Here is an 18,223-nt window from a genome sequence, read left to right on the forward strand (position 1 = left end):
TGATTGAAACAAGACAGGAGCTGACATTTCCCTTCAGGGCACAGATGATGAAGCATGGTATAATGGATCTCATCAGGTCCCGGAGCAGTGTCTCTGGCTGCAGATAAAGCTGATTCCAATTCCCACACTGAGAATGGAAAGTTGTAGACTTCTTCACTACGCGAGAAAAAACTGAGCTTCCTCATCTCTGCGGGCAGGTACAAAGAATACACTGTGATAGTAAACATTGAGAAAACTTTCACAGCAATTGCTTGGATGGTCGTGGTAAGAGGGACAGCAGAGTAGTGGTATCTGTCATCAAGAAAAACAGCCACTCCACCTTTAGCCCTGCCTACAGTAGTATTGTCTTTCCTGTATATGTGATAGCCCCGTAATGTAGGTGTGTCTGTGACTTTAAGATGCGTTTCTTGTAAGCAGATGCAGAAAGGTTTATCCTGGACCAGCAGCGGCAATTCTTCCAAATGTGAGCGATATCCATTCAAACTCCACTGCAAGACAGAAGTCCCTATGGAAGCCATTGGTTAGCGATGGTGGTTCTTTCCTTTCTCCCTCGGAGACGGTGATTTACCAGGGAGGTCAGGGGGAACTTTATCCGGTTCCACGTTCTCTAGTTCTTCCGATAGGAAGTCCATATCTTCAAGAGCATAGTCGCCATCAAAAAGGGAGAGCACTCGTCGATCCAAAGGCTTACCTACTGCTTTCTTGGACTTAGAACTATTTTTGAAGAACGTTTTTCTTTACTGACAGGAGGAGGAGGCTGCCTGGGTTGCTGGGATGGCTTAGGTGGCTTCTGAAGTTGGGGAATGTTATCAGGCTTAGGTGGTAAGACCACTGCTGACGGCTTCCGAGCGACATCAGTTGCAAGTGGAGCGTTTCCTCCACAGGTACAGCGACAAGTGCATGTGCTCGTACTTGAATCTGTGGTCTGAGTTTATGTGAAGGCATCACACTTAGCTATTGGTGTTTTAAGGGCTGATGCAAAAGAAGTTGCAAAACCTGGTGGTTGGACGGCTTTGTAAGCCTTTTTAGCTTCACCACAGGGTATGCGTCTCTTTACTTTCAACTCTTGAATTTTCTTTTCCTCATTGTAAACCCCACACTTTCTGCTCCACACTGGGTGATCCCCAGAGCAGTTAACACATTTCGGAGAAAGTGTACAAGAAGTCCCTGACTCGTGAGCAGAGCCTCCACAATTGCCACATGTAGCCTCCCCGTTACATACCATAGTGGTATACCCGAATCTTTGACATTTATAGCATCGCATGGGATTAGGAACAAACGGGCAAACTTTAAGGCGGATATAGCCGGCAAGGATATATTCCGGTGATTCGGGAGTACTAAACGTTAGAATAAAGGTTGCCGATTTTTCCAATTTGCCATTGACTCTTCTCATATAATTCTGCACCTCCTCGACGCCCACATTCTTCCACTCTTCACGCAACTCCGCGGGGTCCATCTCCATTATATGGGAGCAGGTAACCACGCCCTTACTATAGTTAAAGGTGTTATGCAATTCAGCCTCGATTGGGTAGTCACCTAAGACCTTACATCCCAGAATCTTAGATATTTGGGTGGAATTAGCAGTTTCCACCAAGAGCCTTCCATTATGTAACCGTTTGACACTTTTCAGAGACCCAGCAATACCTTCCAATGCCTTGTTAATATAGAAAGGGGATATCTTCTCAAAGTTTCCCCCGTTTCGCTTGATTACAATAAAAGTGTTAAGGCACACTAATGCCCTGTTACTATTACTCGGAGATTTCTTTTCGGGATGACTGACCAACAGAGCTCTCTTTGAGGAGTGGGTGTAGTTGTTGCCTGACGGTACACCCATCCCGTCAGGAGTAATAGTTTCATGAGACAGTTCCATAAGGATCCCACGAGACGCTAGGGAAACAACCATCTAACCAGGCAGAGACCTGCATGCCTCAGGAAGCCTGAGGTGCCCCAGAGGTTACTCGCTAAAGACTGTTTCACCTCAACAGCCATTCATCTCCTCAGCACGTAGCACACCTTGAGGTTGAGTTTTTTTTTTTTTTTTTTTTACAGAGGTGGGTACCTTCCTTGCAGTCCAGGCGATGAAGCCAAGACCCCTGTTCTCCGAAACACACAACATTCCACCGCTGCGCCACACGGTGGTCGTTGAAGTATGACCAGAGCTTATGGTGACAGAGGACTGGTGGTGCTCAGGAACCACGGGGTCACCAAGCCCGTATTCTGCAAACGAATGATGAGCCCCTGAGGGGACGTAATCAGGAGTAAATGATAAGGGCTTCTGACTTCAGGAGTATTGCAAGAGCATGACAATGACAATGCCCAACAGCATACAACCTGTAAGATTGTTGAGACTAATCAGGAAATTAAATCTGAAGGTCTGGTACATCCTACTTATTCGCCAGATCTCGCTCATCTACTTAGTGCACACAAAGAAGCAATGGGAGGCAGGTATTTCGGAAATAACAAAGAGATGAAAATCACAGTGCACGACTGGCTACACACATGACCAAAAGAATTCTTTCATCATGATGTATATGCACTTCCAAAGCAGTGGAATACATGCATTTAATGTTAGGGAGACCATGTTGAAAAATGACATGTAAGTTTTTTGTTCACTGTTCCAATTAAAAATATTATAGCACTTTTAAGATTTTCATTTGAATCATCCTTGTATTTAAACAGATCTACGTGCATTAAGGGAATATCGAAAAATGCCGCAGGCTTCACAAAATGAGGCTTAGTGCTCTACCAAGGTGCAATAATGACCACCGAAATCTTGAAAAAATGGTTTGCTGCTGTAAGCTCAGGAAAACTGTCATACAGGAAGGCATCAAGCAAATTTAACATAGCGTACTCAACATTAGAGAATAAAGTTAATAATACAAATTTTGGAATGACTGGAAAGCATCTGTTTTAAGCAGTATTGAAGAGAGTACACTTGTCCACAGTAACTTAAGGACTGCATATTGGCGTTTTCCTTTTACCTCTGATGATGTACACAGTGAAAGAGTATCTCGATAAATATGGATGAAGAAAAAAGCACTTTTCTTATAACATGCCATGAACAGAGGGGTCATATTCGTCCTTACAATTTCACTCACATATATTAAACATCCAACTATCTGAGAACATTAAATGCCAATGTGCTGAAGTGAATTATGAGACAGTGAAATCATATTTCCAGAATGTCTCAACATGTGTCAAATGTTTTCTGTAGATGTGTAAAATATTTTGTAATCGATGTGTAAAATATTTTCTAAACATGGAAAATGATTTCTTAAGCATGTATATTTTTGAAAAAGGTAGTTTGTGTCAGAAATTACCCCATTAGAGGGAAATATGGAACTCTGGATGAAAATTCAATGAGCATCCACAATTACCAAATCATAAAGAGTAACATCAGACAGTTTTATTTGTTAGGATGTGGTTACTTAAATAATATTTTCAATTCATGTTCTTTGATCATATTATTTTTTAAAGTCACCATAAATACCCTGCAATTTTTGTTGCATGAATTTAATATTCTATGTGAGACTACCTCAAAGAATATTAAAATTCCGTCCTGTATTACGCCATCTAACAGTATGTTATACACTGTTCCAATACAGTTAGAATACGTGACACAAAAGTTCAACTAATTCATTCATTGACACTCTGTGTTCCATAAATTGTATTATGAATGACAGGCATCAGGGATGTGGAAAAAGTCAAGTTACACATTAACAGCAGACACAGTCATTGTAGAATACTTCTGTAACGCATATTACCAACTTCGAAAAAAAGGCACTGCTCCTCCTCATAAACTACTCAGCTGCTGTTTTTATCTAATACTTCAAACAAAGCGTTCGCATAGTTTTAATCAATATATTGTGGGCTGTCTATACTCTCTTCAAATGAGAAATCAGTTTGTTGATGCCATCATTGAAGAATGTTGGATTTTGTTGACAGAGCCACAACCTCGCCTCTGCTTGCACCACTTCATTGCTATCAACGTGACATCCTCAAAGATGTTATTTAAGTTTTGGCACCAGATGAAAACCAAATGCGGCCAAGTCACAACTGAAAGGAGAATGACTGATGACAGTGAACCGAAGGCATCAGATTGTTGGGATGTCGCAGCACTTGCGTGGTCTGGCATTGTCATGCTGAACAACAGGGTTCGTCATGTGTGGACTCTTCGAATATGTGCTTTCAGTTTTCTGAAGGTCTCACAGTACCTTGCGAGTTTATGGTGGTGCCTTTAGGCATGAATTCCAAAGGCAGCACACCTTGAACATCCCAGGACACTGTGAGCATGATTTTGCCTGCTGATGGCATGATCTTGAATTTTTTGGCATCAGTGGTCCTTTATGGTGAAATTCCATTGACGCTCTTTTGTTTTTGAAATCAAAATGATGAACCCTGGTTTCATCATCTGTAACAATGTTGTTAAAGAACCCATCACCCTCACATTAAAAATGCAAACGAAATTGTTGATTGATATGCAATAACCTCTGCTTCATGCCAGGAGTGACAACTCAAGAAGCCATCTGTGCGCACAGTTCTCCATATCGCAGTTCTGCAATGATTACCTGTACATGCTCTTGTGATATGCCTCACTTACCTGAGAGCTGTGTCTGTGTTATCTGACAATTTTCTCTCATGAATTTACCAACCCGATTCCAATGAGTCTTGTCGGTTGCACAAAATGTTAGCCATTCTCAGCTCTGTCAGACATGTTGAGGTTAGTACCATCATTTCCTTCATTATGAGCACGAACAACCCAATGTCACACATTACGGATCTCAATACAATCATCACTGTATACAGCTTTCACTCTTCTATGTATTTTAATTGGAGGTATATTTTTCACAGTTAGAAACTCAATTAAAGCATGCTGTTTCTTACGCAACAACATAATTACATTACACATCACCATGTTACATGTTACATGCTACATGCAACAATTTGGAGCCCTCTAGTGGCAGAGAGTTGTCACTTGCATCAACAAAGTAGGAAAGTTGACTGCATAAGATGTAAGACTTGTAATACCTCACCTGATAGTGAAAATAGAATAACAAATTCAGAGGTATCACTTTTCTGTTCGCTTTCATACAAACATTAGTCTTAAGCAGTGTTCAAATCGCCAAGATTATTTTTACTGATGAAATTATGGGATTGTTCTATAAAATGCTACTTTAATTTGCCTTTAAATATTGGGGACTTTTCAATTTTCTACCTTATTGCTGTCAGCAACCTGTTTCAGACCTTGGCAAAAAAAAAAGCCATTATGAACCGTAGACAAGTGTGCAGTCTATAGGAAAATTATTTTTATTTCTCATATTGTGGTTGTGAATTGCACAGTTCATCCCATTGTCATTAACCACAAATACCATGACGGGGTACTATACTAGCATGTGAATGTAAGAATACTTAGCTCCCTGAAGAGGCTCCTGCAAGACGTTGGTTATTGTTACAGAATATCCTTACTGCACACTTCTGTAAAATAAATGTTTTTTGATCTTAGTTGCATTGTCCCAAAAGATTATTCCGTAGTACAGTATCAACTGAAGTATGCCATCAACCCCGTGTGCAGGTCAACACTATAAGAGAGATTTATAAGTACAAAGATGACAAAAATGGGCTTTTTGGTTTATTACTCATGTACTGGTGCACCAACTCACTTTATTATCCAACTGGATGCCTACAAACTTTACACATGAGCCTCACCCTTTGATCTCTATTCCTAGTACCTGCAAGTAATTTATATTTGTTTGGAATCAAACGCTATGAGTGTATGATCGAGGATTAAGTAGTTATATGCGAACCCATTACAAGTCTGTTCCATTATTTTCCTTGCTGTGTCTGGTACGGGTGTGTTCAGCAGCTTTGATTTGTCCACAAACTTGATTCATCAACAAATATAACAGTTTTTGAAGAGTCCAGCAATATCCCGGGTAAATCATTTACAGAGGTCAAGAACAGGTGTGGGCCTAACACTGAACGTTGCTGGACACGATATTTAATGTTTTCCACACAAAAACCTATAGTGTCCTTTGATAATATGACCCTCTATTTCCTGTTGTTAAGACAGGACTTACAACATGCATGTAGGATGTCTTTCATGTCATACCATTTTTGCTTGCCTACAGGAACTTTACGAGTGCAATAAAAGACCTATGCAATAGCACAAAAACACCATTTCTACTGGAACTGAGTTTGTGATACGTAGCTCTTTCTCAGTAGAGAAGTCTATACCGAACCTAAAATAAACTGCAGTTGAAAAGTTATTCTCAAAATAAATAAATAAATAAATAAAATAAAAATTAAAAAAATTAATCAGATCACTAGGAGGAGGCAGATATGTTTTTAATTTGAAGTCCCTTGCTTATTTCCAATTATCTGATTTAGTGTTACTATTGCGGACTTGCACTCTCAGAGGATACATCAATTTTTGGGATTACTGATACAAAATAAAATCCACACCCTCTAACAGTCCTACAAATAGTTCTCAGAAAGAATAAATTCTATGGGCTCTAACCAAACTTCTTTCCTATCAATCACTGTGAAAGATACCCTGAAGTCAAACAGAAATAGCACATATCAGATTTTTTTGTTTGCATGTTAAGCAACGCCACAAAATAATAACAGTAATGATACATACTTGCGAGCAGCCCTTGCACTTTGCAGCCAACTCGTTCCAATTTCACGGTCGAATAGTTCTGAAAGCTGTGAAAAACTAGGAGCCACAGCATCACGCAACAATCCCAGCAATGTTCTACGAAAACGGAGAACACATTCCGCTACATGGAATGACCGCTGGACTACTTTAAATCGTGCATCCCAATTTGCGAAAAGCTGTCGTGCTTTCTTAATTCCAGAAGTGAGATTGCTTTCGCCTGACAAAAGATAATGAAGTAGTGTAGATATCTGTTCCATCTCGTGTGCAATATGTAACCTGTAACAGAGAAATATAAAGTAGAGAATTGAGACAAATAATATTTTGGCAAATATAGCACACCAGTATATTAAATGAACTGCGATCTTTGCTTTGCCCTTTTCACTTACATACACATCAATTCTGTTATAATGTGTTTTTCTATAGATATGAAGTTTGATAGCAGTGTTCATAGTTTCAAGCAAAGAAAACACAAGGGTAAGTCAAACATTATCCACAATGTTGACATAACTCTTACATTGATCATACCGACCTGTCCTCGTTTATTTTATTGTTATGCTGTTCTGCCCCTACTGCAAAAGTCAGATGCTAATTCCTCCATTTGTCTTCTTTTTGTTGCAGATATACCATGGCCGCTCTATTAGAAATTTGAACCAAAGAAGAACAACAAGCATTGGTCTGGTTTTTGTGGTCGAACGGTGTATTGGGGCCACAATCCATCAGAGACTTTTGCCACAATATGGGAACAGTGTCTTGCCACAATGAAGTGTCAATGAATCAATTGCAAAGTTCAAAAATGGTCACATAAGTGTTACACATGAGGAAGGAGCTGGACGACCATCCATGAGCACAAATGAAGACAACACTGAGTGTGCACATGACATGGTTCTGATAGATATATGAGTGACCATTGAAGTGGCATATCATCTGCAAATTAGTGATGGTTCTGTCTACAAAAGCATCCACAACAGACTTGGGTTTCATAAAGCCTGTGCGAAATGGATCCAGAAACAATCTACAGTGTTGCATAAACAAACAAGCTTGGACATCCGCCAAACACATATGGATCACTATGGCAATGAACGTGAAAGCTTCTTAGACAGAATCATCACTGGAGATGAAACATGGATCCATCATTACAAGCAGGAGAGTAAACAGCAGAGTACAGAATAGAAATATCCACTATCACCCAACAGGAAAACGCATCCATCTGCAGGAAAACATGTTTACCATTTTTGGGACGCGCAAGGCTTAGTACTGAAACATTATCAGGAGAACGGCACAATAAACAGTGCAAATTACAGTGAGGTGCTTACTGACAGGCTAAAGCCTGCAATCGGACGCAAATGCCAAGGATTACTGTCGAAAGGTGGTGTGTTGTTGTAGCACAATACCTGTCCACACACCGCTGCCCACTCTGTGGAAACTCAAGTTTGAAGTAATGGCTCATCCTCCATATAGTCCTGATCTTGCCCCTTCTGACTATTACTTGTTTGGTCCACTCAAGAAGTGCAGGACATGCATGCATGGCTTGCTGCTCAGCTAAAAACCACCTTTTCTGAGAGCATCAAGAATCTTGTGCAATGATAGACCAAGTGTACTGAAAAGCAAGGCGACTATATTGAAAAATGATATTAATGTACGTGTCCTATTTGTACTGCAATGAAAGGTATAGCTACATTGCGGATAATTTTTGACTTACCCTCGTATGTTGGACGATTACAGAAAATTGGTGTAGACATTTCTGAGGAGGAGGCAGACGTGTATGCTTTTCAATTTCTTATCAAATTTTTATGAATGATAGCCTTAATATTTTACATACTAATCTCCAATTCCTGAAATATCAATCTGAGAGAGAATTACTGATTTTGACTTGTATGATTGGCAGTCAACAGTAAGCCTGAATGTGATGTATTATCAGCAGTTTCCTTCTAACATAAATGCCTCTGAAACAGCCAAGAATGTATTGTCTACTCGCAGACTGTTCCAGACATTTGCACCAACATTTCATTCATATCTATGGGCTGAAAGAACTCATATCACCCACATACTACTTGTTACTGTGGTCTTCAAATGGAAGATTGGTTTGATACAGCTCTCCATGCAAGTCTATTTGGTGCAAGCTACATCATCTTTACTTAACTACTGCAACGTACAAAGTACGTCTGGAAAGTAAGAACCATTTTGGAAGAAAACTCATATAAACATTTTTTTTTATTTTTACAAGAAAGAGCATTTCTTAAACTATTTTTATAATAGTTGTCACCATTTCTCAGACATTTGTTGTAAAAGGAAACCATTTTTTCTATACCCTCTTCATAGAAAAATGCCGCGAGTATAAACAGGCACTGCTGAACACCGGATTTCATGTTTTCATCGCTGTCAAAGCATCTTCCTACAGAATCTCATCTCAAGTTCAAGAACAAGTGTAGTCAGGAGGTGCAAGACCAGGGCTGTACAGCAAGTGATCAAACTGTTCCCAACCAAACTGATGAATAAGGTTTCGAGTGACACCAGCAAAATGAGGATGTGCACTGTCATGAGGCCACACAATGACTTAACTGAGCATTCCATTCCTTTTAGTTTTGAATTGTGCACCAATGTTTTCTCAATGTTCCACAATTTTGTACACACATCGACTGTTTCACCTGTAGGAACGCGGTGAGCAGAATGCCCTGCCTGTCCCAGAACAGAGTGCGCGTGAATTTGTGCTGATAATGTTATTTTGAATTTTTATTTTTTGGAGAATAATGTGTGCCTTCATTCCATTAACTGTTGTTTTGATGCTGAAGTGACATGACAAACCCAAGTTTCTTTCAGCAGCCACAATTCCGTTTAAGAATTAAGAATATAATACTCTATCAGACAAGAAATGTCAAAGTGCTGTCAAGTTGCTTTGTTTTGTGAATATCTGCAAGCATTTTCGAAACCCAATGGGAACACAATTTGCAAACATTCAAGGAATTTGTGACACTCTCATACTAACTGGTTTTGAAATTTGCGAATATTAGAAAGCATTCTCGCTGTGAACCATCTATTTTCACTTTCTCAACCAAATCAGCATTGAAAACAGAAGTTTGCCCACTCCATGCTTTGTCATGAATATTGGTTTGTCCATCACTGAATTGTCTCACCCACTTTCTCACCATTCCATTAGTCACCAAATTTTCATCACAAATATCTAAAGGTTGATGATGAATTAAACCTGGCTTGACATTCTCTGCACTCAAAAACCATATTACAGAACACACTTCTTCACAGTCGATGGGCTCAGAGTTTTTATGAAATACAGATTAATGAATTACCTGAATAAATACAATCTTTTAACTGAATCACAGTTTGGTTTCCGAAGTGGCAAAAATACACAGTCAGCCATAGTAGAATTCACAAAAGTTGTACTTGATGCTCTTGATACAGATGAGTGTGTCACAGGCATATTTTTGGATCTTTCTAAGGCGTTTGATACAAAGTCAACCACAAGATTCTATTCAATAAATTAGAAGCGTTAGAAATAAGAGGGGTAGCTAACGACTGGTTTCAATCATACCTAGCAGGTAGGGTACAAAGAGTACAGATAACACATACTTCAAATACATCTAACCATTTAGTAAAACACTTTATCAGTATCAAAATACATTAATATAGGGGTTCCGCAAGGTAGCATATTAGGACCAATACTGTTCCTGATATACATCAATGACTTTCCCAGTAGTGTTACTCATGGTGAAAAAATTCTCTTCGCAGATGACAGCAATATTATATTCACTGAGAAACCAAGAGAACTCCTTGCCGAGAAAGCAAATGGAACTCTCAAGGAAGTTTATGATTGGTCAATAAGCAATAACGTGACATTGAACATAAAGAAAACTAATGCCATGAATTTCAGTTTGAAGAGGAAGAAATGACAATGTTAAATTAAATGTAGATGGTACCTCTATAGACTGTGTAACAAACGCAAAATTTCTAGGAATGAATATTGAAAGGTACTTGCAAACAGAATGTCATCAGCATGTTATCCCCTTAGAATCCTATCACCAGTGTGTAACATGCAGTGTCTTTTAGTTACATATTATTCATATGTACACTCAATTCTTAGCTATGGCATTCTTTTTAGGGGAACAAACACAACAAATTTGAACACAATTTTCAAACTCCACAAAAGAGCCATAAGAATAATAACCAAAAATACTAGCCGAGCTCATTGTAAAGATCTGTTCAAAACACTGGGGACTTTAACTGCTCTATGTGAACACATTTACCAGTCAGTTGTACACATCAAATATAACATTGCTAATTACTGCACAAACAGCTCTGTCCATGAACATTTCACAGAAATGCTTACAGAACATGCTCCTTTGTTTATAAATTTGTATTGGTAGGGAACAGAACCTGCATTGCACGCAAGCATTCTAACACAGAGCCATGCAGCCAATCAAAAAGGTTCCTTAATTTTAGGGAATTAAAGACATTTAGATAACTTCAAAGTCAATTTTCTCGAAAATTTTTTAGAGTTGCATCAAACTGCTTATGAAGATTGATTTGACTTCTGAAGTTCAAAACTCTGATTGCTTGTGTCATCTCATCATAAGTACATTGATGTTATCACCAACCACAGAGCATGAAGCACCAATCTACATGCTGAAATAATCCATAGAGAGCATGGAAGCTTCCTTAACCGTTGCTGTTGTTGTTGTCATCGTCAGTCTTGAGACTGGTTTAATGCAGCTCTCCATGCTACTCTATCCCGTGCAAGCTTCTTCATCTCCCAGTACCTACTGCAACCTACATCCTTCTGAATCTGCTTAGTGCATTCATCTCTTGGTGTCCCTCTACATTTTTACCTTCCACGCTGCCCTCCAATACTAAATTGGTGATCCCTTGATGCCTCAGAACATGTCCTACCAACCAATCCTTTCTTCTAGTCAAGTTGTGCCACAAACTCCTCTTCTCCCTAATTCTATTCAATACCTCCTGATTAATTATGTGATCTACCCATCTAATCTTCAGCATTCTTCTGTAGCACCACATTTCGAAAGCTTCTATTCCCTTCTTGTCCAAACTATTTATCATCCCTGTTTCACTTCCATACATGGCTCCACTACATACAAATACTTTCAGAAACAACTTCCTTACACTTAAATCTATACTCGATGTTAACAAATCCTCCTTTCAAGACACTGTCCATTCCGTTCAACTGCTCTTCCAGGTCCTTTGCTGTCTCTAACAGAATTACAATGTGATCGGCAAATCTCAAAGTTTTTCTTTCTTCTCCGTGGATTTTAATACCTACTCCAAATTTTTCTTTTGTTTCCTTTACTGCTTGCTCAATATACAGATTGAATAACATCGGGGAGAGGTTACAACCCTGTCTCACTCCCTTCCCAACCACTGCTTCCATTTCATGACCCTCGACTCTTATAACTGCCATCTGGTTTATGTACAAATTGTAAATAGCCTTTCGCTCCCTATATTTTACCCCTGCCACCTTCAGAATTTGAAAGAGAGTATTCCAGTCAACATTGTCAAAAGCTTTCTCTAAGTCTACAAATGCTAGAAACTTAGGTTTGCCTTTCCTTAATCTATCTTCTAAGATAAGTCATGGAGTCACTATTGCCTCATGTGTTCCAATATTTCTACGGAATCCAAACTGATCTTCCCCTAGGTTAGCTTCTACCAGTTTTTCCATTCGTCTGTAAAGAATTCACGTTAGTATTTTGCAGCCGTGACTTATTAAGCTGATAGTTCGGTAATTTTCACATCTGTCAACACCTGCTTTCTTTGGGATTGGAATAATTATATTCTTCTTGAAGACTGAGGGTATTTCACCTGTCTCATACATCTTGCTCACCAGATGGTAGAGTTTTGTCAGGACTGGCTCTCCCAAGGCTGTCAGTAGTTCTAATGGAATGTTGTCTACTCCCGGGGCCTTGTTTCAACTTAGGTCTTTCAGTGCTCTGTCAAACTCTTCACGCAGTATTATATCTCCCGTTTCATCTTCATTTACATCCTCTTCCATTTCCATAATATTGTCCTCAAGTACATTGCCCTTGTAGAGACCATTTATATACTCCTTCCATCTTTCTGCTTTCCCTTTGCTTAGAACTGGGTTTCCATCTGAGCTCTCGATATTCATACAAGTGGTTATCTTTTCTCCAAAGGTCTCTAATTTTCCTGTAGGCAGCATCTAGCTTACCCCTAGTGAGATAAGCCTCTACATCCTTACATTTGTCCTCTAGCCATCCCTGCTTAGCCATTTTGTACTTCCTGTCGATCTCATTTTTGAGACGTCTGTATTCCTTTTTGCCTACTTCCTTTATTGCATTTTTATATTTTCTCCTTTCATCAATTAAATTCAATATTTCTTCTGTTATCCAAGGATTTCTACTAGCCCTCGTCTTTTTACCTACTTGATCTTCTGCTGCCTTCACTATTTCATCCCTCTAAGCTACCCATTCTTCTTCTACTGTATTTTTTACCCCATTCCTGTCAATTGTTCCTTAACAGTTACAAACATAAATGATTCATTTGCATCAGGGAACGTTCCAGGGTATTTAAACAGGCAAGAGTTTTTTCTCTGCCAAAGAAAGGTAGTCCAGAGGCCACAGAAAACTAAACCCCATTCCCTACTGTCGTCATTCTCAAAAATTACAGATCATTTATGAAAGAAAGAATAATGAATCACTTGGATAAACACACAGTTTTTGTTCTGTAGTTATCGAAGTACAGAATCAGACAAGGTAGAATTCACAAAAGTGGAACTTTATGCTCTTGACAAGAAAAACAAACCTCAAGTAATGCTAAACTTTTGTGAAACATATATCAAAATGTAAATACATTTAAACAGAAGTTCCTCAGGGTATCATAACAGGGCCAATATTTTTCCTGATACACATCAATGACTCCCAATGGAGAAAGTTTTTTCTTCCTTATGACTGCAATATCTTAGTCACTGTGAAAACAACAGAACTTCTTGAACAGAACGCAAAAGAAACCCCGAAGGAAGTTTACAACTGATTAATACACAATAAAATCACAGTGAACATTATATAAAATATGCTCTTAATTTTAGTTTAAAGAGTGGAAAATGAGACTGCAAAATCAAATGTAGATTGTACCTCTGTAGACTTCATAACAAATACCAAATTTCTAGGAATAAATAGGTTCCCGGCGCCCGGAATCAGTCACTGGTCCAGGAGCCTTTATAGGACCGCGCAACACAGCATCTTGACACTTCGCTTGAAGATGATGGGTACGAAACCCTTCGAAACGTTGCGAGAAGACGACGCCTTTACTCGGCTGATCACCCGAGAAGATTTCACGAATGGAATACGCCGAGAAAGTCTCAAATCACATTTAACATACCTCTACGGGGAGGATATCCATCGCAGCTACCAGATGCTACAGAAACTACGACTCAAGACGGGCAAGCTGCTTAGCAGACTGGCCTTCTTACAACGGTGTCGAGATAAAGAAGTGTTGCCGAAATTTGCCAACTTACGACACCCTGTTAGCACAACAAGATCCAGACGCATACTACAACGAGCCGGTGCGGCCCTGGTGCGCGAACACATACGGGTCACCAGGCAGGAGTTAGATAAGAACGCAAGGATGCTGCTTACTCAACACCTTCGATTGGCATCCTATCTCCCACCACACACATGGGAGTGGATCGACGGAAACACATATGCAAGCAGTGAGATCCACAAGAGAAAAGCCACGGAAAAACAATGTGGCAAGTTCACCAGACTGTCTGGAGCCCGGCAACATGCCGACCACACAACCAATGCCAAGACTGTCATCAATCTGGCAGGCAAAGAACTGGACGAGACCACAATATCAGTGCTGTCGAGAGGACTTAACTTTGCTCCAGTACCCAGGACACTACCTAAGCGAGACATTATCAGCAGCATCGAGCAAGCCGTGCGCGGCCTCCCTACGGAGGCAGCTGAGGAAGTTAGGAGAGAGACGTGCAGGGTCCTGGAGAAGGCAAAAATGCCCAAGAACAACATAACGTCTGCTGAATGGAAGGCTCTTAAGGCCCTACGTGAGGATGAGGACACTGTCGTTCTAGCTGCTGACAAAGGCAATGCCACGGTGATAGTGAGGAAAGAAGATTATTGGCAGAAGATAAACTCACTGCTACAAGATACTGACTACAAGCAACTGGACAAGGACACGACAGCTTCCGTGACTCGCAAGACCATCGCCTTGCTCAATGACTCTGGACTGGAAAAGGACGTCATCAGGAAGCTGTACCCCAGAGCACCGGCACCACCACGGCTATATGGGCTCCCTAAGATCCACAAAGACGGAGTTCCATTGCGACCCATAGTGAGCACCATCAACTCACCGACATATGGTTTAGCCAAGTACCTAGCACAACTGCTCAAACCGATCGTGGGTCACTGTGAGCACCATGTCAAGAACTCGGCGGAGTTTGTGAAGGTACTACAAGGCTTTCGCCTGGATAAAGAAGATCTTCTTGTCTGCTTTGACGTCACCTCACTCTTCACACGAGTACCGCTGGAAGACTCCCTAGCGCTGCTCGAAACACGCTTTAGTGAGGACACAATAAAGCTGTTCCGGCATGTGTTAACAAACACCTACTTCAAGTGTGGAGGCAAATTTTATGAACAAGTGGATGGTGTAGCCATGGGGTCCCCCTTAGCTCCAGGCATCGCTAATCTTTACATGGAGCACTTTGAAGACATAGCCCTGGACACCGCCCCATTGAAACCTAAAGCCTTTTACAGATATGTGGATGACACTTTTGTCGTGTGGCCACATGGCAGAGAGAACCTGCAAGACTTCCTGCGACATCTCAACAGCATACACAGCAACATACAATTCACCATGGAGGTGGAAGAAAACGGAAGCTTGCCCTTCCTTGACATTCTAATCAAGAGGCACCCTGATGGCACCTTGGGTCACGCTGTGTATAGGAAGAAGACACATACGGATTTATACCTTCATGCACAGAGTTGCCACCACCCAGCACAACGCAACTCAGTGCTTAACACACTTGTGCACAGGGCCAAGTCTATCTGTGATGATGACAGCCTACCTGCAGAGTTACAACACCTAAGGAAGACCTTCCGCAGCAACGGTTATAATGAGACGCAAATCTCGCGCGCCCTACACAAGAGCAGGAAGGTAGACACACCAGAAGAAGAAGATGAGACCAGATGCCTGGCATTTCTACCATACGCGGGACCGCCAACAGCCAAGATTGCCCGCATTCTGGAGAAACACAACATCAAGACAATTTTTCATGCCCCAAGTAAAATTAAGGACATACTTGGCTCAGTCAAAGACCACCTAGGACTGCAGACTCCGGGCGTATACACTATTGAATGTGAATGTGGTACGAAATACATCGGACAAACGCAGCGCTGCATCACGCAGAGGCGCTCGGAACACATTAGAAATGTACGCCTTGGTCAGACAGAAAAATCGGCGTTAGCGGAACATAGCCTTAACGAAGGACACACCTTCCTCTTTGAGGGTACGAAGAAGCTGTGTGACGCTAAAGGATTTTGGGATTCAGTTTTCAAAGAGGCTGTAGAAATTCGGTTGAACAGCAACCTGATCAATCGAGACACTGGTTTCCAACTCAGTACAGCGTGGAATCCCGCAATACCTAAAATTAGAAGAGAACGCTCCGGCACGAAGACGGTAGCGGCCACAGACGTATTAGGAACCGGCAGGGACTCGACGCCCGGTCCGCGCCGCGAACCCCCCACCACTGGCGCGGCGGCCGATTCCGCAGGTACCTGATTGGTCGGCGCCCGGAATCAGTCACTGGTCCAGGAGCCTTTATAGGACCGCGCAACACAGCATCTCGACACTTCGCTTGAAGATGATGGGTACGAAACCCTTCGAAACGTTGCGAGAAGACGACGCCTTTACTCGGCTGACCACCCGAGAAGATTTCACGAATGGAATACGCCGAGAAAGTCTCAAATCACATTTAGAACAGATCATATCTGGAGCAAATTTTCAACCTCAAAATCATACTCAAAATGCGAGCTCTCAGACAAAAACTTGTTGTATGCACAATTGTAGATTTCAAATAAGGCCTATGATTCAGTAGACAGGCCCCATTATTCCAAATTTTAGAAGAGAGGGGATTAGATCTCAAAACAAGAGAACTCATAAAACAAACACTAATTGGCATGAAATCTAAAGTAAAATTTATGGGAGGGATCTCAGAACCTTTCAACATTCAAACAGGTGTGAGAGAGGACGATGGAATCTCTCCTATTCTGTTCAACATCGTTCTAGACAAAGTCATGGAAGAATGGGAGAAAGAACTCCAGAAATGTGGGGTTTGGAAGCCAATTCGACTGGGCGTTGCCAAAAAAAAACCTCTACATACCATATCTTGCATTTGTCAATGACATGGCGATACTAACAGAGGATGAGCATACTGCAGCCAAACAGCTGGAAATACTCAAAGAATGTGCAGAAAAAGTAGATTTACAAATTTCATTTGAGAAAACTGAATTCTTTTGTTCCAAAATATAAATTGCAAGCTTGAAAACAAAATATGGTAAAATTAAGAGGGTCTCATTACTTTAAATGCCTTGGAGAATTCATTGAGCAGACAGGTACTGAAAAAATCTCACAGCAACATCACCTCCAAAAAATTAAAAAAGGATTAGTGTTGATGCAAAACCTCTACAACAAAAAATCAATGTAAAGAGGGCCAGAAATTTGATGCTACAATACTATCAAAGTCCACAGCTCATGGTCTTGCAGTAGCGTGCTCGCTTCCTGTGCACAAGGTCCGGGGTTAGATTCCCGACGTGGTCAGAGATTTTCCCTGCCTTGAGATGAGTGGGTGTTGTGTTGTCTTCATCATCATCATTCGTCACCCTTATGGTCGGAGGAAGGCAATGGCAAACCACCTTCGCTATGACTTTGCCTAGTCGGCAGTGCGGATCTCCCGCATCGTTCCCTACACTCCTCGGAGTATGCAACCTCATCCTCATCATACTATCATAAAGCAGAAATCCTCTACGCAAGTGAAATACTAACCATTAATAGAAAACAACAACTTGAAGACATTAAAACAGAAGAAAGGAAGATCATCAGGAAAATTCTAGGAGGAAGACATACTCAAGATGGTTATAGGCTACAATCAATTAAAACAACAGAAAAGTTTTCAAACATTGTAACTGATATTAGGAAAAGGCGAATGAAATTCTTTGATCATCTCAGTCGATTACCAGTAAATCGATTGATGAAGAGAATAAGAGATTATGTAACCTCACTTGGCAATTCCACACCTTGGCTAGATGAAATTCGAAAGGACCTAAATAATGTGAATAAAAGACAAGCTGACATTCTAGAAAGAGAAACCTTCAGACACAAAGTAAACAAATGGGAAGTTATATCAGAGCAACCAAAAGAAAAACAGTACAGACCAAAGTGGTCACATGAGCTTTTCGGAAAGAATGAAAGCCTATTAGAAGAACAAGAAGAACTCAAAGAAAAACTTCTCAAGTTGTTTGCTTAACGTCTTCCATTTCTGGGGCAAATTCACCAATAATAATGACAACAACA

The 18,223-nt window shown here is 40.7% G+C and overlaps 1 protein-coding gene across 1 annotated transcript in view; it reads right to left on the bottom strand.

The window, feature by feature from the left end:
• LOC126236279 (serine/threonine-protein kinase ATR) overlaps positions 1-18,223 on the bottom strand; it is a 391,469-nt gene that overhangs the window by 118,131 nt on the left and 255,115 nt on the right. Inside the window, exon 30 of the mRNA XM_049945439.1 lies at positions 6,641-6,934. Within this exon, the coding sequence (XP_049801396.1) occupies positions 6,641-6,934 (294 nt within the window). The remainder of the gene's footprint in view (positions 1-6,640; positions 6,935-18,223) is intronic.

The sequence above is a fragment of the Schistocerca nitens genome, chromosome 2 (assembly GCF_023898315.1).
Source record: "Schistocerca nitens isolate TAMUIC-IGC-003100 chromosome 2, iqSchNite1.1, whole genome shotgun sequence".
NCBI lineage: Eukaryota > Metazoa > Arthropoda > Insecta > Orthoptera > Acrididae > Schistocerca > Schistocerca nitens.